At 47.3% G+C, this 25360-nt stretch overlaps 1 protein-coding gene across 2 annotated transcripts in view; it reads right to left on the bottom strand.

The window, feature by feature from the left end:
• The window catches only part of LOC147116795 (poly(U)-binding-splicing factor PUF60-like), a 106597-nt gene extending 81985 nt beyond the window's left edge, over nucleotides 1–24612 (bottom strand). The window contains exons 1-2 of one of the 2 annotated variants that reach the window (XM_085987215.1): nucleotides 24498–24612; nucleotides 23590–23631 (exon numbers count right to left, since the gene is read on the bottom strand). In XM_085987215.1, coding sequence (XP_085843341.1) covers nucleotides 23590–23631; nucleotides 24498–24524 — 69 coding nt within the window. In that variant the 5' untranslated portion in view covers nucleotides 24525–24612. The remainder of the gene's footprint in view (nucleotides 1–23589; nucleotides 23632–24497) is intronic. The other variant, XM_085987216.1, reaches the window with a different exon arrangement.
• Between the last annotated feature and the right edge of the window lie 748 nt (nucleotides 24613–25360).

Genomic DNA, 25360 nt, shown 5'->3' with positions numbered 1-25360 from the left:
ACACAGTACTCCAGGTGTGGTCTCACCAAGGCCCTGTATAACTGTAGGAAGACATCCTTGCGCCTGTACTGAAATCCTCTTGCAATGAAGGCCAGCATACCATTTGCCTTCCTAACTGCTTGCTGCACCTGCATCCCTGCAGGAGGGTTTGCTAGTGCTGTTGGGAAGGATTTAAACTAGTTTGTCAGGGGGCTGAGAACCTAAGTGTGGGCCCAGAACAGAGAGAAACAAAGCTGGAAGTGCAAGTTAGAAAAGTAGTCAGCAAAACTAGTAGGGAGCAGAAACCAAGGCCAATAGTAAAGAGGGTCAAAGTGCAGAAAAATATTAAACAGGCAAAGTTGAAGGCACTTTAACTAAATGCACGTAGCATTCGCTACATGGTGGATGAATTAATGGCACCAATAGAAGTAACTGGGTATGATGTAATTGCCATTACAGAGACATGGTTGCAGGGTAACCAAAGCTGGGAACTGAATGTTCCAGGGTACTCAACATTTAGGAAGGACAGACAAAAAGGAAACGGAGGTGGTGTAGCTCTGTTAATAAGGGATGAGATCGGTACGGTAAAGATAAAAGATCTTGGCTCGGCAGTTCGTGATGTAGAACTGGAATCAGTTTGGGTGGAGCTAAGAAACAGCAAAGGGCGGAAAACATTGGTGGGAGTTATGTATAGGCCACCAAACAGTAGTGGTAATGTAGGGCACAGTATCAATCAAGAAATTAGAAGTGCATGTAACAAGGGCAATATGGTAATCATGGGGGACTTTAATCTACATATTAACTGGGCAAATCAAATTACCACTAATGGTGTGGAAGACGAATTCTTGGAATGCATGCAAGATGGTTTCCCGGATCAGTGTGTGGAGGAACCAACCAGGGAACAGGCTGTTCTGGATCTGGTACTGTGTAATGAGAAAGGGCTAATCAATAATCTTGTGGTAAAGGGGCCTTTAGGGACAAGTGACCATAATATGATTGAATTTTACATTAAGCTTGAGAGTGATGTAGTCCAATTTGAAACTATGGTCTTCAATCTAAACAGAGGAAACTACAAGCGTATGAGGGACAAGTTGGCCATGGTAGATTGGGAGACTACACTAAAAGGTATGAAGGACATACAATGACTAACATTCAAGGAAATAATGCATAATTTGCAACAAACATATTCCTCTAGGGCATAAAAACCCGAAAGGAAAAGTGATCCAACCATGGCTAACAAAAGAAATTAAAGCTAGTATTAAGTCAAAGGAGGAAGCTTATAAAGTTGCCAGAAAAAGCAGTCAGCCTGAGGATTGGGATCTTTTTAGAAATCAGCAAAGGGGGACCAAGAAATTGATAAAGGGAAAATGGAATATGAGCACAAACTAGCAAAAAATATAAAAACGGATTGTAAAAGCTTCTATAGGTATGTGAAAAGGAAAAGACTGGCGAAGGTAAATGTAGTTCCTTTACAGTCAGAGACGGGAGAATTTATAATGGGGAATGAGAAAATGGCAGAGAAATTAAACAAATACTTTGTTTCTGTCTTCACAGAGGAAGACACAAAAAACCTCCCAGAAATACAAGAAAACCAAGGATGTGGCGAGAATGAGGAACTTAAAGAAATTATTCGTAAAAAAACAGTACTCGCAAAATTATGGGACTAAAAGTTGATAAATCTCAAGGACCGGATGACCTACATTCTAGGGTTTTGAAAGAGGTGGCCATTGGGATAATGGACGCATTGGTTGTCATCTTCCTAAATTCTATAGATTCTGGAACAATTCCTGCAGATTGGAGGATAGCAAATGTAACCCCGCTATTTAAGAAAGGAGGGAGAGAGAAAACGGGGAACTACAGACCTGTTAGCCTCACATCAGTAGTTGGGAAAATGCTGGAATCTATTATAAAGGATGCAATAACTGGGCACTTAGAAACTAATAGTAAGATTGGGCCGAGTCAACATGGATTTATGAAAGGGAAATCCCGTTTGACAAACGGAGTTCTTTGAGGATGTAACTAGTGGAGTAGACAAAGGGGAACCGGTAGATGTGGTGTATTTGGATTTTCAGAAGGCCTTCGATAAGGTCCCACACAAGAGGTTGGTGAACAAAATTAGGGCACATGGAATTGGGGGTAATATACTTGCATGGATTGAGAATTGGTTAACAGACAGAAAACAAAGAGTAGGGATAAACGGGTCTTTTTCAGGATGGCAGGCTGTGACTAGTGGGGTACCGCAAGGATCAGTGCTTGGGCCCCAGCTATTCACAATCTACATCAATGATTTGGATGAGGGGACTAAATGTAACATTTCCAAATTTGCTGATGATACAAAGCTAGGTGTCAGTGGCAGTTGTGAAGAGGCTTCAAGGGGATCTCGACAGGCTCAGTGAGTGGCCGAGAACATGGCAGATGGAATATAAAGTGGATAAATGTGAAGTTATCCAATTTGGTAGAAAAAACAGAAAGGCAGAGTATTTCCTAAATGGTGAAAGATTGGGGAATGCAGATACTCAAAGGGACCTGGGTGTCCTTGTACATGAGTCACTGAAAGTGAATGTGCAGGTGCAGCAAGCCATTAGGAAGGCAAATGGTATGCTGGCCTTCATTACAAGAGGATTTGAGTACAGGAGTAAAGAAGTCTTACTCCAAGTATATGGTGAGACCACACCTGGAGTACTGTGTACAATTTTGGTCTCCTTACCGAAGGAAGGATATACTTGCCATAGAGGGAGTGCAACGAAGGTTCACGAGATTGATTCCTGGGATGGCGGGACTGTCGTATGAGTAGATTGAGTAAACTAGGCCTGTATTCTCTTGAATTCAGAAGAATGAGAGGGGGTCTCATTGAAGCATTCAAAATTATTACAGGGCTTAATAGGGTGGATGCTGGGAGAATGTTTCCCTTGGCTGGGGAGTCTAGAACCAGGGGCCACAGCCTCAGGATAAAGGGTAGGCCATTCAGGACTGAGTTGAGCAGAAATTTCTTCACAGAGGTGGTGAACCTTTGGAATTCTCTACCCCAGAGGGCTGTGGAGGCTCAGTCATTGGGCATATTCAAAACAGAAGTCAATAGATTTCTGACTAGTAAGGGCATCAAGGGATATGGCGATAGGGCCGGTGAATGGAGTTGAGGCAGAAGATCAGGCATGGTCTAATTGAATGGCGGAGCAGGCTCAAAGGGCCACATAGCCTACTCCTGCTCCTATTTCTTATGTTCGCTTTCAGTGACTGGTGTACAAGGACACCCAGGTCCCTTTGTACATCAGCATTTCCCAATCTATCACCATTTAAATAATATTCTGCCTTTGTTTTTCCTACCGAAGTGGATAACTTCACGTTTATCCACGTTATACTGCATCTGCCATGTATTTGCCCACTCACTCAACTTGTCTAAATCACCCTGAAGCCTTTTTGCATCCTCCTCTCAACTCACAATCCCACCTAGTTTCGTATCATCAGCAAACTTGGAAATATTACATTTGGTTCCCTCATCCAAATCATTGATATATATTGTGAATAGCTGGGGCCCAAGCACTGATCCCTGCGGTACCCCACTAGTCACCGCCTGCCACCCCTAAAAAGACCCATTTATTCCTACTCTCTGTTTCCTGTCTGTTAACCAATTTTCAATCCATGCCAGTATATTACCCCAATCCCATGTGCTTTAATTTTACACACTAACCTCTTATGTGGGACTTTATCAAAGGCCTTCTGAAAATCCAAATACACCACATCCACTGGTTCTCCCTCATCTATTCTCCTAGTTACATCCTCAAAAAACTCCAGTAAGTTTGTCAAACACGATTTCCCTTTCATAAATCCATGTTGACTTTGTCTAATCCCATTGATATTTTCAAAGTGTCCCGTTATCACATCCTTTATACTAGATCTAGCATTTTCCCTACGACTGATGTTAGGCTAGCCGGTCTGTAGTTCCCTGTTTTCTCTCCCCCCTTTTTTAAATAGTGGGGTTACATTTGCCACCCTCCAATCTGCAGGACAAGGGCAATCCCTAGTGGCTCGAGAGGGTGGTGGTGAGCCACCTTCTTGAACCGCTGCAGTCCGTGTGGTGAAGGTGCTCCCACAGTGCTGTTAGTGAGGAAGTTCCAGGATTTTGGCCCAGCGACGATGAACAAACGGCGATATACTTCCAGGTCAGGATGATGTGGGGCTTGGAGGTGGTGGTGTTCCCATGCGCCTGCTGCCCTTGTCCTTCTAGGTGGAAGAGGTCGCGGGTTTGGGAGGTGCTGCAGAAAAAGCCTTGGCGAGTTGCTGCAGTGCATCTTGTAGATGGTACACACTGCAGCCACGGTACGCCGGTGGTGGAGGGAGTGAATGTTTAAGGTGGTGGATCGGCTGCAGATCAAGCAGGTTGCTTTGTCCTGGATGGTGTCGAGCTTCGAGTGTTGTTGGAGCTGTACTCATCCAGGCAAGTGAAAAGTATTCTAGCACACTTCTGACTTGTGCCTTGTAGATGGTGGAAAGGCTTTGGGGAGTCAGAAGGTGAGACACACGCCGCAGAATACCCAGCCTCTGACCTGCTCTTGTTGCCACAGTATTTATGTGGCTGGTCCAGTTAAGTTTTTGGTCAATGGTGACCCCCCAGGATATTGATGGTGGGGGATTCGGCAATAGTAATGCCGTTGAATGCCAAGAGGCGGTGGTTAGACACTCACTTGTTGGAGATAGACATTGCCTGGCACTTGTGTGGCGCGAATGTTACCTGCCACTTATCAGCCCAAGCCTGAACGTCGTCTGGACTTGCTGCATGCGGGCATGGACTGCTTCATTATCTGTGGAGCTGCGAATGGCACTGAACACTCTGCAGTCATCAGCAAACATCCCCATTTCTGACCTTATGATGGAGGGAAGGTCATTGATGAAGCAGCTGAAGATGGTTGGGCCGAGGACACTGCCCTGGGGAACTCCTGCAGCGATGTCCTGGGGCTGTGATGATTGACCTTTAACCACCACAACCATCTTCCTTTGTGCTAGGTATGACTCCAGCCAGGAGAGTTTCCCCCCCACCCCCGCCGATTCCCATTGACTTCAGTTTTACGAGGGCTCCTTGATGCCACACTCGGTCAAATACTGCCTTGACGTCAAGGGCAGTCACTCTCACCTCACCTCTGGAATTCAGCTCCTTTGTCCATGTTTGGACCAAGGCTGTAATGAGGCCGGGAGCCAAGTGGTCTTGGCGGAATCCAAACTGGACATCAGTAAACAGGTTATTGGTGAGTAAATGCTGCTTGATAGCACTGTCGCCAATACCTTCCATCACTTTGCTGATGATTGAGAGTAGGCTGATGGGGTGGTAATTGGCCTGATTGCATTTGTCCTGCTTTTTGTGGGCAGGACATACCTGGGCAGTTTTCCACATTGTCGGATAGATGCCAGTGTTGTAGCTGTACTGGAACAACTTAGCTAGAGGCGGGGCTAGTTCTGGAGCACAAGTCTTCAGCACGATAGCCGGGACCCACAGCCTTTGCTGTATCCAGTGTGCTCAGCAGTTTCTTGATATCACGTGGAGTGAATTGAATTGGCTGAAGACTGGCTTCTGTGGTGGTGGGCACCTCGGGAGGAGGCCGATATGGATCATCCACTCGGCACTTCTGGCTGAAGACGGTTGCAAACGCTTCAGCCTTGTCTTTTGCACACATGTGCTGGGCTCCACCATCATTGAGGATGGGGATATTCATGGAGCCTCCTCCTCCCATTAGTTGTTTAATAGTCCACCACCATTCACGACTGGATGTGGCAGGACTGCAGAGCTTTGATCTGATGCGTTGATAGAGCTAAGCAATCGCACAGTCTATAGCACGCTGCTTCTGCTTTTTAGCATGCATGTAGTCCTGTGTTGCAGCTTCTCCAGGTTAGCACTGCATTTTTAGGTACGCCTAGTGCTGCTCCTGGAATGCTCTTCTTCACTCCTTATTGAACCAGAGTTGGTCCCCGGGTGATGGTAATGGTAGTGTGAGGGATATGCCGGGCAATGTGGTTACAGATTGTGGTTGAATACAATTCTGCTGCTGCTGCCCCACAGCGCCTCATGGATGCGCAGTTTTGAGCTGCTAGGCCTGTTCTGAATCTAACCCATTTGGCACGGTGGTAGTGCCACACAACACGATGGAGGCTGTCCTCAGTGTGAAGATGGGACTTCGGCTCCACAATGACTGTGCAGTGGTCACTGCTACCACTGTGGTCATGGATGATGCATCTGCGACAGGTAGATTGGTGAGGACGAGGTCAAGTAAGCTTTCCCCCCCTCATGTTGGTTCTCTCACCACTTGTCGCAGGCCCAGACTGGCAGCTATGTCCTTCAGGACTCGGCCAGCAGTGGTGCTACCAAGCCACTCTTGGTGATGGACACTGAAGTCCCTCACCCAGAGTACATTCTATGCCCGTGCTACTCTTAGCGCTTCTTCCAAGTGGTGTTCAAACATGGCGGAGTACTGATTCATCAGCTGAGGGAGGGCGGTAGGTGGTAATCAGCAGGAGGTTTCCTTGCCCATGCTTAACCTGAAGCCATGAGACTTCATGGGGTCTGGAGTCAATGTTGAGGACTCCCAGGGCCACTCCTTCCCGACTGTATACCACTGTGCCGCCACCCGATTGGTCTGTCCTGGCTGTGGAACAGGACATAGCCAGGGATGGTGATGGAGGAGTTTGGGACATTGGCTGAAAGGTATGATTCTGTGAGAATGACTGTCAGGCTGTTGCTGGACTGGTCGGTGGGACAGCTCTCCCAGTTTTGGTGCAAGTCCCCCGATGCTGGTGAGGAGGAGTTTGCAGGATCTGCTGTTGTGTCCGTAGCTGGTTACAGAGGCAGAAATAGGCGGTCTTAGTTATACCACAGACATGTGGTCGGAAGCTCATTTCAAGGTCAAATATGACACCAAGGTTGCGAACAGTGTGGTTCAGCCTCAGACAGATGTTAGGGACAGGGATGGCGTCAGTGCCCAGGGAACGGAGTTAGTGGCGGGGACCGAAAACAATGGCTTCAGTCTTCCCAATATTTAATTGGAGAAAAATTTTGCTCATCCAGAACTGGATGTCAGACAAGCAGCCTGACCATTTAGAGACCGTGGAGGGGTTGAGAGAAGTGGTGGCGAGGTAGAGCTGGGTTTCGTCTGCGTACAGGTGGAAACTGACGCTGTTTTCGAATGATGTCGCCAAGGGGCAGCATGTAGATGAGAAACAGGAGGGGGCAAAGGATGGGTCCTTGGGGGACACCAGAGGGAACGATGCGGGAGCCATTGCAGGTGATGCTCTGGCTACGATTAGATAGATAAGAATACATAGATACATAGAGATAGGAACAGGAGTAGGCCATTCGGCCCTTCGAGCCTGCTCCGCCATTCAATGAGATCATGGCTGATCTTCGTCTGAGATCATAGCTGATCTTACCAGTTCAGTACCCCGTCCCCGCCTTTTCTCCGTAACCCTTAATCCCCTTAGCCTTCAGAAATATATCCAATTCTCTCTTGAAAATATTTATTGAATTAGCCTTCACAGCCCTCTGTGGCAGGGAATTCCACAGGCTCACCACTCTTTGAGTGAAGAAATTCTTCCTCATCTCTGTTTTAAATGATTTGCCCGCTATTTTTAGACTGTGGCCCCTGGTTCTGTGCTCCCCGGCCATTGGAAACATTCTCTCTGAATTCATCCTGTCCAGGCCTGCCATAATTTTATATGTTTCGATGAGATCCCCTCTCAATCTTCTAAACTCCAGTGAGTACAAGCCCAAACTATTTAATCTCTCTTCGTAGGTCATTCCCGCCATTCCAGGTATCAGCCTGGTGAATCGCCGTTGCACTCTTTCCATGGCAAGAACATCCTTCCGCAGATGGGGCGACCAAAACTGTACACAATACTCCAGATGCGGTCTCACCAGCACCTTGTACAGCTGTAGTAAGGTATCCCTATTCCTATACTCGAATGGAATCAAGCGAGTGCAGTCCCAGCCAACTGGACAACGGTGGAGTGGTCAACCGTGTCAAAGGCTGCAGACAAGTCAAGGAGGACGAGGAGGGATAGTTTACCTTTTGTCAGTCACAAAGGATGTCATTTGTGACTTTGTTAAGAGCCGTTTCGATACTGTGGCGGGGCGGAAACCTGATTGGAGGGATTGAAAGGTGGAGTTGCGAGAAAGATGGGCACGGATTTGGGAGGCGACAACACGTTTAAGGCCCGGAGAGGAAAGGGAGGTTGGAGATGGGGCAGTAGTTTGCAAGGACAGAGGGGTCAAGGGTTTTTTTTTTGTTTTTTTTTGGAGGAGGGGGTGATGACAGCAGATTTGAGGGAGAGGGGGACAGTACTCAAGGAGAGAGAACCGTGAACAATGTCAGCTAACATGGGAGGCAGAAAAGGAAGTTGGCTGGTCAGCAGTTTGGAGGGAATAGGGTCCAGGGAGCACGAAGTGGGTCTCATTGGCAAGATGAGTTTGGAGAGGTCATGAGGGGAGATCAGAGACTGGAGAAAGATGCGAGTTCAGGCCTAGGACAGGGGGGAACCTTTGAGGAAATTTGGCCCGGTGGGCTAGGGGAAGGAAGGGAAGTGGCAGAGGCAGCTGAACAGATGGTCTCAATCTCAGACAAAGAAGTCCATGAGCTTCTCACACTTGTTGTCAGAGGTGAGGGTGGAGGAGACGGGAGAGGGATTTAAGAAGACGGTTAGCAGTGGAGAATAGAAGCCGGGGTTTAGCTTTACATTCCAGAACAATTCTGGAACGGTGAGTAATTTTGGCAGACGAGAGCAGGAGCCGATAATGGACCCAGGGTTCTGATCTGTAACCTGATCTCTGGGGAAGTGAACCTAGCATTTAGGACTGAGGTAAGGAGAAATGTCTTCACTCAGGGTGGTGAATCTTTGGAATTCTCTACCCCAGAGGGCTACGGAGGCTCAGTCGTTCAGTATATTCAAGACAGAGTACGATAGATTTTTGGATATTAAGGGAATCAAGGGCTATGGGGATAGTGCAGGAAAGTGGACTTAAGAACATAAGAAATAGCAGGAGTAGGCCAATCGGCCACTCGAGCCTGCTCCGCCATTCAATAAGATCATGGCTGATCTGATCCTAACCGCCAATCTACTATCACAGAACCATCTCCTGAATCTAACAGAATTAGACACACGAAATAGGAGCAGGATCAGGCTACACGGCCCCTGGGCCCGCTCCGCTACCCACAGGGCCATGACCGATCCGAACCGAAACTCATGTCCAAATTCCTGCCCGCTCCCCGTAACCCTTAATTCCCTTTACTTCTAGGAAACTGTCTATTTCTGTTTTAAATTTATATAATGATGTAGCTTCTACAGCTTTTTGGGGCAGCATATTCCATGGACCTACCACCCTCCGAGTGAAGTAGTTCCTCCTCATCTCAGTTTTGAAAGAGCAGCCCCTTATTCTAAGACTATGCCCCCTAGTTCTAGTTTCACCCATCATCGGAAACATCCTCCCCGCATCCACCCGATCCAACCCCTTCACAATCTTATGTGTTTCAATAAGATCGCCTCTCATTCTTCTGAACTCCAATGAGTAGAGTCCCAATCTACTCAACCTCTCCTCATATGTCCATCCCCTCATCCCCGGGATTAACCGAGTGAACCTTCTTTGTACTGACTCGAGAGCAAGTATGTCCTTTCTTAAGTATGGACACCAAAACTGTATGCAGTATTCCAGGTGCGGTCTCACCAATACCTTGTACAACTGAAGCAATACCTCCCTATTTTTATATTCTATCCCCCTAGCAATGAAAGCCAACATTCCATTGGCCTTCTTGATCACTTGCTGCACCTGCATACTAACCTTTTGAGTTTCGTGCACCAGGACCCCCAGATCCCTTTGTACTTCAGTACTTTCCAGTTTCTTGCCATTAAGATAATAACTTGCTCTACGATTTTTCCTGCCAAAGTGCATAACCTCACACTTTCCAGTATTGTCTTCCATCTGCCAAATCTCTGCCCACTTACTTAGCCTGTCGATGTCCCCTTGCAGGTTTTTTATGTCCTCCTCACTCACTACTTTCCCTCCCATCTTAGTATCATCTGCAAACTTTGATATGTTACACTCGGTCCCCTCCTCCAAATCGTTAATATAGATTGTAAAGAGTTGGGGACCCAGCACTGACCCCTGCGGAACACCACTAGTTACTGATTGCCAGTCTGAGAATGAACCATTTATCCCAACTCTCTGCCTTCTGTTAGATAGCCAATCCTCTATCCATGCCAGAATATTACCCCCAATCCCGTGATTTTTTATCTTAAGCAATAATCTTTTGTGTGGCACCTTGTCAAATGCCTTTTGGAAGTCTAAATACACTACGTCCACTGGTTCCCCTTTATCCACCCTATATGTTACTTCCTCAAAGAACTCCAGCAAATTTGTCAAACATGACTTCCCCTTCATAAAACCATGCTGACTTTGTCCTATTAAATTATGATTATGCAAATGTCCTGTTACTGTCTCCTTAATAATGGACTCCAAAATTTTACCTACCACAGATGTTAGGCTAACTGGTCTATAGTTTCCAGCCTTCTGTCTAATGCCCTTTTTAAATAAGGGTGTTACATTAGCAGTTTTCCAGTCTGCCGGGGCCATTGCCGAGTCCAGGGAGTTTTGGAAAATTATTACCAATGCATCCACAATCCCTACCGCCACTTCCCTCAAGACCCTAGGATGTAAGCCATCAGGTCCAGGTGATTTATCCGCCTTGAGTCCCATTATTTTACCGAGTACCACTTCCTTAGTGATTTTGATCGTGTTTAGCTCCTCCCCCCCCCCCTTTAGCCCCCTGTTTGTCCAGTGTTGGGATATTCTTAGTGTCTTCTACTGTAAAGACTGATATAAAATATTCAGTGTTTTTGCCATCTCCATATTTCCCACCATTAATTTCCCGGTCTCATCCTCTAAGGGACCAACATTTACTTTAGCCACCCTTTTTCCTTTTATATAACTATAAAAACTCTTACTATCTGTTTTTATATTTTTTGCTAATTTACTTTCATAATCTATCTTCCCTTTCTTAATCAATCTTTTTGTTATTTTTTGCTGTCTTTTAAAGTTTTCCCAATCCTCTATCCTCCCACTAGATTTGGCTACCTTATATGCCCTTGTTTTTAGTCGAATACTATCCTTAATTTCTTTACTTAGCCACGGATGGCTGTCTTTTCTTTTACACCCTTTTCTTCTCAGTGGTAGATCAGCCATGATCTTATTGAATGGCAGAGCAGGCTCGAAGGGCCAAGTGGCCGACTCCTGCTCCTATTTCGTATGTTCTTATTTCAGGACTATGGAGGGACATCTACATTCCATTTTATACGGTATGTTTCTGGCCTCATACCATTAGTAGTGCAATGAGTGATTCACCATATACATACATTACATGCAAAATTAAAGGCATTTATACATTTGATGCACAACACTTGTAAATTCTCATCGGGCTAAACAAAAGCACGTACAAAATTAGCCTCCAATTGATCAAGATGTGTGCAACAGCAATTTACTCATTTAACACAGGAAACAGACTGCCAGGAAGTGCATATAGACCGAAGATTTTTAATGTTGTGGTTGATCTCCCATGGCATAGAACACGTGGAGTCAAGTTCGATGGGTGAAGGGGAGTTAGAGTCAAATAGACCAGGGGGTGGCAACAGGAAGTGAAGTTTTGCAGACAGGAAGCGTGCACAAAAATAAGATTTTTAGTATATTATAGTTAAGAATAGAAGTGTACAATGCATGGAGGCATGTAATGTCTTGCATGTAGCAAGCACTTCCTGTTTTAGCTTTGTTGATTTGAGACTAAGCGATACGACCAACAGCTAATGGAAACAACTGATCCCGAATGGCCAGTCAGGAAAATCCACCAATAATAAAAAGCTGAACCAATCAAATCACTCAAAATATTTTCAGGAAAAATTTGTCTACCAGTTTCCCCCTAACTGAAATTTCTAATTTGCAAAAAAAAGTGTTTTTAAACATGGTGAAATGTACCAACTGGATTGGCTCACGCTACCTTTATCATCAGCCTCAGAATTCCAGGCTCCAGCTGGTTATTTTCCCATTACAGTCGAAGTGACACCAACCACACGCGCGAGCATGTCGAGTCTGCGGAATTTCCCAGCGGAGTTGAAGCAATGGGCATATCCCTTTAACCCGTGAGGATATACAGCTTCACATTTACAATAACTGCTGCTTCTCGATTCCAAACTGCTTGACTTTTATCTCCAACAATTGGGCACCGACCAGGAGCAGCACCCCTGGTGTCTTTTGGTGCCATTTAAGCAACAAAACAAAGTGTTATCAAGAATCGAAGTTCTCAAAGGATTCTAACACAACTGGAAGAGATATTTAAATTCACTGCTTCTTGATTGGCCGCTGCCCAAATCCACCTCCTCCTCATCATCGCGGCTGCAAATTGACTGAAAGATCTTATTGGAGAAAGTGTACAATTTCTGTATAAAAACTTGGAAGCAGTGTCAGACTGGCGCAGTGGTAGCACGCTCAACTTCAGACGTTCGTGGGTTTAAACCCCACTCCAGCCCATAATCTAGGCCGACCCTGCGCTGCACTGTCGGAGTTCCGGTCTTTCGAATGAGACGTTAAAGCGGGGCCCCATCTGCCTTCTCAGGTGGATGTAAAAGATCCCATGGTAATCAAAGTGCAGGATACTTACTCCGCCTAGTGTCCTGACTAACATTTAGGCCACAATCTACGTCACTTAAAACAATAAATCAACCGGTCATTTGTCTCATTGCTGTTTGTGGGAACTTGCTGTGCTGAAACTGGCTGAGTGTTTCCTACATTACAACAGTGACTACACGTCAAAAAAAAGTACTTCACTGGCTGGAAAGTGCTTTGCAACACCGAGGTCATGAAAGGCGCGATATAAATGCAAGTCTTCTCTTTTTTCAGAACAATGGACTGTTGAGTATTTGGAGGTAATTTTGTGTTTGTTTGTGGAAGATTGCTTATTAAAAGACAAGTCAAACTAATAATCCTCGTCACCTAACCGACCTAGAACCTGACCCACCCATCATTGCAATCACCATCAGCCCTATGTCCCCTCCCCCCCGCTTCAGTCCTCCGACTGGTCATTTGTGCATTCTGTTCCACTTACCTCCAGTGTCAGAGCCTTCAGCCATCTTTATGTTGATCTATATTCCCTCCATAAACCCCGCCTAACCGTCAAGAACCTCCCTAAACCCAGCTATTTAACCAACTTTTGGTCAATCCCCTAATCTGGCTCTTCCCCCATCCACATTTTAGCATCTATTCCCCCTTCCTATTTATCTTTTTTTGGTTCATTCTTGGGATGTGGCCGTCACTTATTGCCCATCTCCAGTTGCCCTAAGATGGTGGTGGTGAGCCGCCTTAACCCGCTGCAGTCCGTGTGGTGAAGGGACTCTCAGGGCTGTGAGGGAGGGAGTTCCAGGGTTTTGGCACAGCTACAATGACTGAACAGCGATATATTTCCAAATCAGGACAGTGCAAGACTTGGGATGGGAATTTGGAGGTGATGGTGTTTCCATGTGCCCGCTGTTCTTTTCCTTCGAGGTAGTAGAGCTCGCAGGTTTGGGATGTACCTTGATGAGTTGCAGCAGTATATTCTCTGGATATTATACACAGTAGTCATGGTACGCCGGTGGTGGAGGGAGTGAATGTTTAAGGTGGTGGATGGGGTGCCAATCAAGCGGGCTGCTTTGTCCTGGATGGTGTTGAGCTCCTCGAGTGTTGTTGGAGCTGCACTCATCCAGGCAAGTGGAGAGTATTCCATCACACTCCTGACTTGTGCCTTGTAGATGGTGGAAAGGCTTTGGGGAGTCAGGAGGTGAGACACTCGCCGCAGAATACCCAGCCTCTGACCTGCTCCAGTAGTCACAGCATTTATGTGGCTGGTCCAGTTATGTTTCTGGTCAACAGTGACCCCCCAGGATGTTGATGGTGGGGGATTCCACGATGGTAATGCCGTAGAATGTCATGGGGAGATGGTTAGACTCTCGCCTGTTGGAGATAGTCATTGCCTGGCACTTGTGTGGCACAAATGTTACCTGCCACTTATCAGCCCACGCCTGGAAGTTATCCGGGTCTTGCTACATGCGGGCATAGACTGCTCCATTATCTGAGTTGCAGCAAATGCAGCTGAACACTGCAATCAGAGATCTGACCTTATGATGGAGGGATGCTCACTGATGAAGCAGCTGAAGATGGTTGGGCCTAGGACACCGCCCTGAGGAATTCCTACAGCGATGTCCTGGGCCTGAGATAATTGGCCTCCCAACAACCACCAGAGCCATCTTCCTTCATGCCAGCTATGATTGAATCCTCGCCGCCACGCCCAGCCAGACGCCGCCACACTCAGACAGTCACTCTCACTTCACCTCATGTCCATGTTTACACCAAGGCTATAAGATCTGGCGCCGAATGGTTCTGGCGGAACCCACCTGAGCATTGGTGAACGTTATTGGTAAGTGTCACTTAATTGCACTGTTGACGACAGGGTTTGTCAAGCTTTTTGTGGAGAGGACGTACCTGGGCAATTTTCCATATTGTCGGGTAGATGCCAGTGTTGCAGTTGTACTGGAACAACTAGCTAAGGGTACGGCTAGTTCTGAAGCACTGGTCTTCAGCACTATAGCCGGGATATTGGCTGGGCTCAGAGCCTTTGATGTATCTACTGCACTCAGCCATTTCTTGATGCCACGTGGAGTGAATTAAACTTCAGTCTTGCTTCTTGCACTCGCTTTCTCCGATTCATGGTAAGCAAAACCACACAGTACAAGCTACTTCACATATACACAACCTTGAATATTCATGTCTCTGGGATTGTAGGTCATTCTGTCAGCGTACCTGAATTCATTATCTCGGAGCCTCATCAGCTGTAACTACGTGACTATGGGATGGGGTGGGGTGGGGTAATTTCACCACACAGCAATACCTGCCTCACACAACCTCGTCCAAGTTAATAGATGCTCCCATTTAGGAGCACATCTGGCTCCTTACTGAGAATTGGTTCAGCACAGAGTTCACAAGGAACAGCTGTGTGAAGATTCCACTTTGTATTAGTAGAAGTCCATTCCCATTCAAAGCTTCAATGTTGACCGTGGGTAAATGTATAGTGTGTGGTCCTGAGCTATACAGACGAGGATTATGGCAGCTTCCATCCAGGTCAGCAGTTGGCAGAGCTGCAGCTGGCTGCACTCGCCCTGCGCCAATGAAGGAAAAACAAATACAATTCACACAATCACTCACTCCCCACCCACAGGACAGCTCACTCGCTCACTCCCCACCCACAGGGCCGCTCACTCCCCACCCACAGGGCCGCTCACTCCCCACCCACAGGGCAGCTCACCCACTGACTCACCACCCACAGGAGGTGGCGGACCTGTGTGGGAGCGGCAGCAGGACCTGAGAGAAGGCAGAGCAGCCATAAAGGAGCGCAGCAGAGGAGGCCCGACACCGGAGTGCTGCGAGTTAGGAAAGAGTCCGAGAGCGGGAGCAGTCAAACAACAACAACTGCGAAACCACTAAAGTGACGTCACAACTAGGGAAGGAGCTGATTGGCAAGTAGGACCTGGTGAGTATTTCTACAGTCCAGTCGTTGAAGTAAAAGTAAGGTCTCTAGTTTAGAGTAAGTAGTGTTTAAAGGGAAGTAAGGTCCCTAGTGTATTTAATATTCTTTAATTTAAAGAAAGTAAAGGGAGTAAATTAAGGGTAGGACATGGCAGGGCAGCGTGGAGTGCTCCTCCTGTGCTATGTGGGAAGTCAGGGACACTTTCGGTGTCCGGGGCGAACACATGTGCAGGAAGTGTCTCCAGCTGCAGCTACTCGAAATCCGCGTTTCGGAGCTGCGGCTAGAGTCACTGTGGAGCATCCGCGAAGCTGAGATCTTCGTGGATAGCACGTTTAACAAGGTGGTCACGCCGCAGGTAAAGACTGCACAGGCAGACAGGGAATGGGTGACCACCAGACAGAGTAAAAGAACTAGGAAGGTAGTGCAGGAGTCCCCTGGGTCCATCTCTCTCTCCAACAGATTTTCCGTTTTGGATACTGCTGGGGAGATGGTTTCTCAGGGGAATGCAGCAAGAGCCAAGTCCGTGGCACTACGAGTGGCTCAGCTGCACAGGAGCGGAGGAAAAAGAGTGGGAGAGCAATAGTGATGGGGGATTCTATCGTAAAGGGAACAGATAGACGTTTCTGTGGCAGCAGACGTGACTCCAGGATGGTATTGTTGCCTCCCTGGTGCCAGGGTCAAGGATGTCACTGAACGGCTGCAGGGCATTCTGAAGGGGGAGGGCGAACAGTCAGAGGTCATGGTTCACATTGGGACCAACGACATGGGTAGGAAGAGGAACGAGGTCCTGCAACAAGAATTTAGGGAGCTAGGTAGCAGATTAAAAAGCAGGACCTCAAAGGTTGCGATCTCTGGATTACTCCCGGTGCCACGTGCTAGTGAGTATAGGAATAGGAGGATAGAGCAGATGAATGCGTGGCTAAAGTGTTGGTGCAGGAGGGAGGGCTTTAGTTTCCTGAGTCTGCTACTGGGGAAGGTGGGACCTGTACAAGTCAGACAGGTTGCACCTGAACCGGAACGGGACCAACATCCTTGCGGGGAGGTTTGTTAGTACTGTTGGAGGGGGTTTAAACTAACTTGGCAGAGGGATGGGATACGGAGTGGAGCTATAGTAGGGGGTGATGCACAGCCAAATATAGAGGAAAAATCAAGTCAGCCTGGAAGGCAGAACAAATATGTAACGGCACAAGGGAGTATGGCAAGGCTGGATGGCATTTATTTTAATGCAAGGAGTCTTGCGAGTAAGGCAGATGAATTGAAGGTGTTGATGAACACATGGGAGTATGATATTCTTGCTATCACAGAGACATGGTTGAGGGAGGGGCAGGACTGGCAACTCAATATTCTGGGGTATAGAATCTTCAGGCAAGACAGAGGGGGGTGTAAAAGAGGAGGGGGTGTCGCAATATTAATCAAAGAGTCAATTACTGCTGTAAGGAGGGATGATATCTTAGCAGGTTCCTCTAATGAGGCCAGATGGGTAGAACTTAAAAACAAAAAGGGGGCAAGCACTTTGCTGGGAGTGTACTATAGGCCCCCAGTCAGGGGGAGATAGAGGAACAGATATGTAGGCAAATCTCAGAAGTGTAAAAATAATAGGGTAATAATAGTAGGGGATTTCAACTTCCCCAATATTAACTGGGATAGTCAGAGTGTGAAAGGCTTAGAGGGTGCGGAATTCTTAAAGTGCATCCAGGAGAGCTTTTTGAGCCAGCATGTAGAAAGTCCTACAAGAGAGGGGGCGGTACTGGACCTAATTCTAGGGAATGTAGCCGGGCAAGTGGTAGAAGTGTCAGTAGGAGAGCATTTTGGTGACAGTGACCATAATTCGGTGAGATTTAAGGTAGTCATGGAAAAAGACAAAGATGGACCGGAAATAAAGGTTCTAAATTGGGGGAAGGCCGATTTTAATATGATCAGGCAGGATCTGGCCAAAGTGGATTGGGATCAGCTACTTGTAGGAAAATCCACATCGGAGCAATGGGAGTCTTTCAGAAAGGAAATAGAGAGAGTACAACACCAACATGTTCCCGTAAAGGTCAAGGGTGGGACCAACAAGCCCAGGGAATCCTGGATGTCAAGGGATATACAAGAATGGATTAGGAAAAAAAGGGAGGCTTTTGGCAGATAGAAAGGACTAAAAACAGTGGAAGCCCCAGAGGAGTATAGAAAGTGCAGGGGGCACTTAAAGAAATTAGGAGAGCAAAGAGGGGGCATGAAAAAACACTGGCGGGCAAAACAAAGGAAAATCCCAAGGTGTTTTAAGTATATTAAGGGCAAGAGGATAACCAGGAAGAGAGTAGGGCCCATTAGGGACCAAAGTAGCAAATCTGTGTGTAGAGCCGGAAGATGTAGGTGAGGTTTTAAACGAATATTTTGCATCTGTGTTCACTATGGAGAAGGACGATGTAGGCATAGAAATCAGGCAGGGGGATTGAGATATACTTGAACAAATGAGTATTGAGAGGGAGGAGGTACTAGCAGTTTTAGGGGCTTAAAAGTGGATAAATCCCCAGGCCCAGATGAGATGTATCCCAGGCTGCTGTGTGAGGCAAGGGAGGAGATTGCAGGGGCTCTGACAAATTTTTAGAACCTCTCTGGCAACAGGGGAGGTGCCAGAGGACTGGAGAACAGCTAACCATTATTCAAGAAGGGTAGTAGGGATAAACCAGGGAATTACAGGCCAGTGAGCCTAACATCAGTGGTAGGGAAATTATTGGAAAAAATTCTGAGGGACAGAATTAGTCACCACTTGGAGAGGCAAGGATTAATCAAGGATAGTCAGCATGGCTTTGTCAGGGGGAGATCATGTCTAACCAATTTGATCGAATTTTGAGAGGGGGTGATTAGATGTGTGGATGAGGGTAGTGCAGTTGATGTAGTCTACAAGGACTTCAGTAAGGCTTTTGACAAAGTCCCGCATGGGAGACTGGTCAAGAAGGTAAGAGCCCATGGGATCTAGGGCAATTTGGCACGTTGGATCCAAAATTGGCTTAGTGCCATGGAGGCAGAGGATGATGGTCGAAGGTTGTATTTGTGACGGGAAGCCTGTGTCCAGTGGTGTACCGCAGGGATCGGTGTTGGGTCTTTTGCCGTTTGTAGTGTACATTAATGATTTAGATATGAATGTAGGAGGTATGATCAGTAAGTTCGCAGATGACACAAAAATTGGTGGAGTGGTAAATAGCGAGGAGGGAAGCCTCAGGCTACAGGACGATATTGATGGGTTGGTCAGATGGGCAGAACAATGGCAAATGGAATTTAACACTGAAAAGTGTGATGTGGTGCATTTTGGGAGGACTAACCAGGCAAGGGAATACACAATGAATGGTAGGACCCTAGGGAGGACAGAGGAACCTTGGTGTGCATGTACATAGATCCCTGACGGCAGCAGGACAGGTAGATAAGGTGGTTAAGAAGGCATATGGGATACCTGCCTTCATTAGCTGAGGCATAGAATATAAGAGCAGGGAGGTTATGATGGAGCTGTACAAAATGCTAGTTAGGCCACAGCTGGAATAGTGTGTGCAGTTCTGGTCGCCACACTATAGGAAGGATGTGATTGCATTGGGGAGGGTGCAGAGGAGATTCACCAGGATGTTACCTGGGATGGGGTTCTTCAGCTATGAAGAGAGACTGGACAGGCTGGGGTTGTTTTCCTTAGAGCAGAGAAGGCCGAGGGGGGACCTGATTGAGGTGTACAAAATTATGAGGGGCATAGATAGGGTAGATAGAAACGAACTTTTCCCCTTAGTAGAGGGGTCAATAACCAGGGGGCATAGATTCTCTGGATTATTACCTGAGCCACGAGCGAATTTGGCTAGGACAAATAAAATTAGAGAGTTAAATGCGTGGCTCAAAGACTGGTGTGGGAGAAATGGGTTTTGCTTCCTGGGACACTGGCACCAGTACTGGGGCAGGAGGGAGCTGTTCCGTTGGGACGGGCTTCACTTGGCCAGTGCTGGGACTAGGGTCCTGGCGGATCATATAACTAGGGCTGTAGAGAGGGCTTTAAACTAACTAGTGGGGGGGAGATTCCTAGAGAGCAAATAATAAAAATGACAACAGAGAAGGTCATAGACTTAGGTAGCAGTGGGGAAATTAAAAACCAGAGCGTGTCAGGAAGGGGCAGAAGGTATGGAGTAAAAGGTAAAGTAATAAAAAGGGCAAAAGCAGGAACTAAGTGTCACAAAACATCTTTGAAAGTTCTCTATCTGAATGCACGTAGCATTCGTAACAAAATAGATGAGTTAATGGCACAAATAACTACATATGGGTATGATCTTGTGGCCATTACAGAAACATGGCTGCAGGGTGACAATGCCTGGGAATTAAACATACCAGGTTATTTAACGATCAGGAAGGACAGGCAGGAAGGAAGGGGAGGTGGGGTGGCTATGTTAATAAAGGAAGGAATCACTGTAATACAGAGAAATGATGATATTGGGTAAAAAGATCAGGATAATGAAACAGTTTGGGTGGAGGTAAGGAATAATAAGGGGAAAAAAACACTAGTGGGCGTAGTCTATGGGCCTCCGAACAGTGGCAACTCTGTTGGACGGAGTATCAATCAGGAAATAGTTGAGGCTTGTAATAAGGGAACATCTATAATTATGGGGGATTTTAGCTATCATATTAATTGGACAAATCAAATTGGGCAGGGCTGCCTTGAGGATGAGTTCATTGAGTGTATTAGGGATGGGTTTCTTGAGCAGTATGTAACTGAACCGACCAGGGGGCAAGCAACCTTAGATCTGGTCCTGTGTAACGAGATGGGATTAATTAAAAATGTCCTAGTAAAGGATCCCCTTGGAATGAGTGACCATAACATGGTTGAATTCCATATTCAATTAGAGGGTGAGAAGGTTGGATCTCAAACAAGCGTGCTAAGCTTGAATAAAGGAGACTATGAAGGTATGAGAGCGGAATTGAGTAGAGTGGATAGGGAAAATAGATTAAAGGGTAAGACGATACACGATCAGTGGTGTACATTTAAGGAGTTATTTTACAACTTCCAAAAAATATATATTCCACTGAGAAGAAAAGGGTGTAAAAGAAAAGACAGCCATCCGTGGCTAAGTAAAGAAATTAAGGATAGTATTCGACTAAAAACAAGGGCATATAAGGTAGCCAAATCTAGTGGGAGGATAGAGGATTGGGAAAACTTTAAAAGACAGCAAAAAATAACAAAAAGATTAAGAAAGGGAAGATAGATTATGAAAGTAAATTAGCAAAAAATATAAAAACAGATAGTAAGAGTTTTTATAGTTATATAAAAAGAAAAAGGGTGGCTAAAGTAAATGTTGGTCCCAGAGGATGAGACCGGGAAATTAATGGTGGGAAATATGGAGATGGCAAAAACACTGAATGAATATTTTACATCAGTCTTTACAGTAGAAGACACTAAAAATATCCCAACACTGGACAAACAGGGGGCTAAAGGGGGGGGGGGGGGGGGAGGAGCTAAACACAATCAAAATCACTAAGGAAGTGGTACTCGGTAAAATAATGGGACTCAAGGCGGATAAATCACCTGGACCTGATGGCTTACATCCTAGGGTCTTGAGGGAAGTGGCGGTAGGGATTGTGGATACATTGGTAATAATTTTCCAAAACTTCCTGGACTCGGCAAAGGTCCCAGCAGACTGGAAAACTGCTAATGTAACACCCTTATTTAAAAAGGGCAGTAGACAGAAGGCTGGAAACTATAGACCGGTTAGCCTAACATCTGTGGTAGGTAAAATTTTGGAGTCCATTATTAAGGAGACAGTAACAGGACATTTGGATAATCATAATTTAATAGGACAAAGTCAGCATGGTTTTATGAAGGGGAAGTCATGTTTGACAAATTTGCTGGAGTTCTTTGAGGAAGTAACATATAGGGTGGATAAAGGGGAACCAGTGGACGTAGTGTATTTAGACTTCCAAAAGGCATTTGACAAAGTGCCACACAAAAGATTATTGCTTAAGATAAAAAATCACGGGATTGGGGGTAATATTCTGGCATGGATAGAGGATTGGTTATCTAACAGAAGGCAGAGAGTTGGGATAAATGGTTCATTCTCAGACTGGCAATCAGTAACTAGTGGTGTTCCGCAGGGGTCAGTGCTGGGTCCCCAACTCTTTACAATCTATATTAACGATTTGGAGGAGGGGACCGAGTGTAACATATCAAAGTTTGCAGATGATACTAAGATGGGAGGGAAAGTAGTGAGTGAGGAGGACATAAAAAACCTGCAAGGGGACATCGACAGGCTAAGTAAGTGGGCAGAGATTTGGCAGATGGAATACAATACTGGAAAGTGTGAGGTTATGCACTTTGGCAGGAAAAATCGTAGAGCAAGTTATTATCTTAATGGCAAGAAACTGGAAAGTACTGAAGTACAAAGGGATCTGGGGGTCCTGGTGCACGAAACTCAAAAGGTTAGTATGCAGGTGCAGCAAGTGATTAAGAAGGCCAATGGAATGTTGGCTTTCATTGCGAGGGGGATAGAATATAAAAATAGGGAGGTATTGCTTCAGTTGTGCAAGGTATTGGTGAGACCGCACCTGGAATACTGCGTACAGTTTTGGTGTCCATACTTAAGAAAGGACATACTTGCTCTCGAGTCAGTACAAAGAAGGTTCACTCGGTTAATCCCGGGGATGAGGGGATGGACATATGAGGAGAGGTTGAGTAGATTGGGACTCTACTCATTGGAGTTCAGAAGAATGAGAGGCGATCTTATTGAAACATATAAGATTGTGAAGGGGTTGGATCGGGTGGATGCGGGGAAGATGTTCCCGATGATGGGTGAAACTAGAACTAGGGGGCATAGTCTTAGAATAAGGGGCTGCTCTTTCAAAACTGAGATGAGGAGGAACTACTTCACTCGGAGGGTGGTAGGTCCATGGAATATGCTGCCCCAAAAAGCTGTAGAAGCTACATCATTACATAAATTTAAAACAGAAATAGACAGTTTCCTAGAAGTAAAGGGAATTAAGGGTTACGGGGAGCGGGCAGGAATTTGGACACGAGTCTAGGTTCGGATCGGTCATGGCCCTGTGGGTAGCGGAGCGGGCCCAGGGGCCGTGTAGCCCGATCCTGCTCCTATTTCGTGTGTCTAATTCTGTTAGATTCAGGAGATGGTTCTGTGATAGTGGATTGGCGGTTAGGATCAGATCAGCCATGATCTTATTGAATGGCGGAGCAGGCTCAAGGGGCCGATTGGCCTACTCCTGCTCCTATTTCTTATGTTCTTATTCAAGGTAAGGGGCAGGAGATTTAGAGGGGATTTGAGGAAAAACTGTTTCACCCAGAGGGTGGTTGAAATCTGGAACTCACTGCCTGAAAGGGTGGTAGAGACAGGAACCCTCAACATTCAAGAAGCATTTAGATGAGCACTTGAAACGCCATAGCATACAAGGCTACGGACCAAGTGCTGGAAAATGGAATTAGAATAGATAGGGCATGATGGCCAGCGCGGACGCGATGGGCCGAAGGGTCTCTTTCTGTGCTGTATAACTCTATGACTATGATGGCTCTAGGACAGCTCACTCACTGACTCACTCCCCACCCACAGGGCAGCTCACCCACAGACTCACTCCCCACCCACAGGGCAGCTCACCCACTGACTCACTCCCCACCCACAGGGCAGCTCACCCACAGACTCACTCCCCACCCACAGGGCAGCTCACTCACTGACTCACTCACCACCCACAGGGCAGCTCACCCACAGACTCACTCCCCACCCACAGGGCAGCTCACCCACAGACTCACTCCCCACCCACAGGGCAGCTCACCCACTGACTCACTCCCCACCCACAGGGCAGCTCACCCACTGACTCACTCCCCACCCACAGGGCAGCTCACCACCCACTGGGTAGATAGATTTGTGCTCATGCTGTCTGACAATTATAGCAAGTTATTCTATTTCAATTATTTAAAGCCGACTGCCTGCTCCAATTGGGTGTGCACAATGCAGCATCTCCTTGCTGACTAAGCGTATGAGCATGTCATGCAGCAATGAGTTAGGCTTCAAAAAAGACCTACCAGCATCATCTGCAGCGTGGGGCTTCCCAAGGGTTCCAGCATCTATTGGATTAAACAAAGAGTACCATAACTGTAGTGGGATGATGTCCGCACCTTCATTACTAAACACATCTTCTCTCGCTCGGGCCTCAGCACACAGCATGGGCTCAGGCGGCCACGCTCTAATCTGAAGTCCCTTTAGATTCCCCCAGCAGGGGGAAGTTTCTCTCCATCCACCCGATTCAATCCAGCATTTTACACCTCGACCAGATGACGCGTCAAACTAGACAGACAAGCAAAGTAACCACACACAGAAACCCCACAGTGCAGATAGAGGCCATTTCGGCCCATCGAGCCTGCACCGACACATATGCCACCCGATCCCCGTAACCAGTGCGGAGTTAACTGAGCTGCGGCATTACTCGCTCTGGTGGATGCTGCGATCCGCTGGTCAGTGTATTGTTGGTGAGGCCGTCAGCGAGCGCGGCTCCGGGCCGGGGCTCTGGCCAGGCTCCGGGCTCTAGCCGGGCCTCCACCCAGGCTCCGGGCTGGTGCTCCACCCAGGCTCCGGGCCGGGGCTCTGGCCAGGCTCCGGGCTCTAGCCGGGCTCCACCCAGGCTCCGGGCTGGTGCTCCACCCGGCCCCTCTGCTGCCATTTTCCCGAGTATCAGCTTCCCAGAAAGGCCCGCACCAGATCCAGCTCCACGAGCGAGCCATGGCCGCCCGCGGACACCTCTCTCTCTCTCTCTCCTTTCTCTTTCTTTCTTTCTTCCTCGCTTCCCGCCATTTCCTTCCCCCTCCCCGCGGGCTGTGAGCCGTCCCTGCCCCGGCCGCGCTGCGCCACTCAAGGTCCGGGCCTGGCCTGGCCGGGCCGGGGGGGAGCGGAGAGGGTCCCACTGTCCCCGGGCCTCGGTCCCCGCCGCCTTTACCTGTGGGAAACCTGCGAGCGACGCCATCCACCCGCCGGCCCGACTCTGCCGCCTGTCCGCCTCGCCCGGCCTGTCGCTCTCGCGAGAGCCGCCCCGCCGCCTCACGTGGGACGGAGCCCCGCCCCCCGGGCCGCCATCTTGTCTCCGCCCCGACACAACAACAACAACAACAACCGGCACAGCTACAGAGAAAGGGAGCGCCTTTCTCTCCAATCCGACTCTCACACACCCAAACCCATCCACAAGTTTTTTCAATTCATTCATGGGATGTGGGCGCGGCCGGTTTTTATTGTCCATCCCTAACTGCTTTAGAGAAGGTGGTGGTGAGCCGCCTTCTTGAACCGCTGCAGTCCGTGTGGTGAAGGTGCTCCCACAGTGCTGTTAGGGAGGGAGTTCCAGGATTTTGACCCAACGACAATGAAGGAACGGCGATATATTTCCAAGTCAGGATGGTGTTCAGATGGTGATGAGGCTCTTGTCGTCATTGAGTATATTCAAGACAGAGATCAATACATTTTTGAATATTAAGGAATCACGGGATATGGGGATAGTTCAGGAAAGTGGAGTTGAGGTAGAAGATCAGCCATGATCTTATTGAATGGCGGAGCAGGCTCGAGGGGCCAAATGACCTACTCCTGCTCCTATTCCTTCTGCCTTTATTAGCCGTGGTATAGAATATAAGAGCAGGGGGGTTATGCTTCAACTGTATAAAACACTAGTTAGGCCTCAGCTAGAGTACTGCGTGCAGTTCTGGTCACCGCATTACAGGAAAGATGTGATTGCACTAGAGAGGGTACAGAGGAGATTTACAAGGATGTTGCCGGGAGTAGAGAATCTTAGCTATGAGGAAAGACTGGATAGGC

The sequence above is a fragment of the Somniosus microcephalus genome, chromosome 5 (genome assembly GCF_052327205.1).
Source record: "Somniosus microcephalus isolate GS21.2 chromosome 5, FLI_Smic_1.0, whole genome shotgun sequence".
NCBI classification, from domain to species: Eukaryota; Metazoa; Chordata; class Chondrichthyes; order Squaliformes; family Somniosidae; genus Somniosus; species Somniosus microcephalus.
Note: the sequence above shows the minus strand (reverse complement) of the source record. Positions and strands in the feature narration are given on the sequence as shown.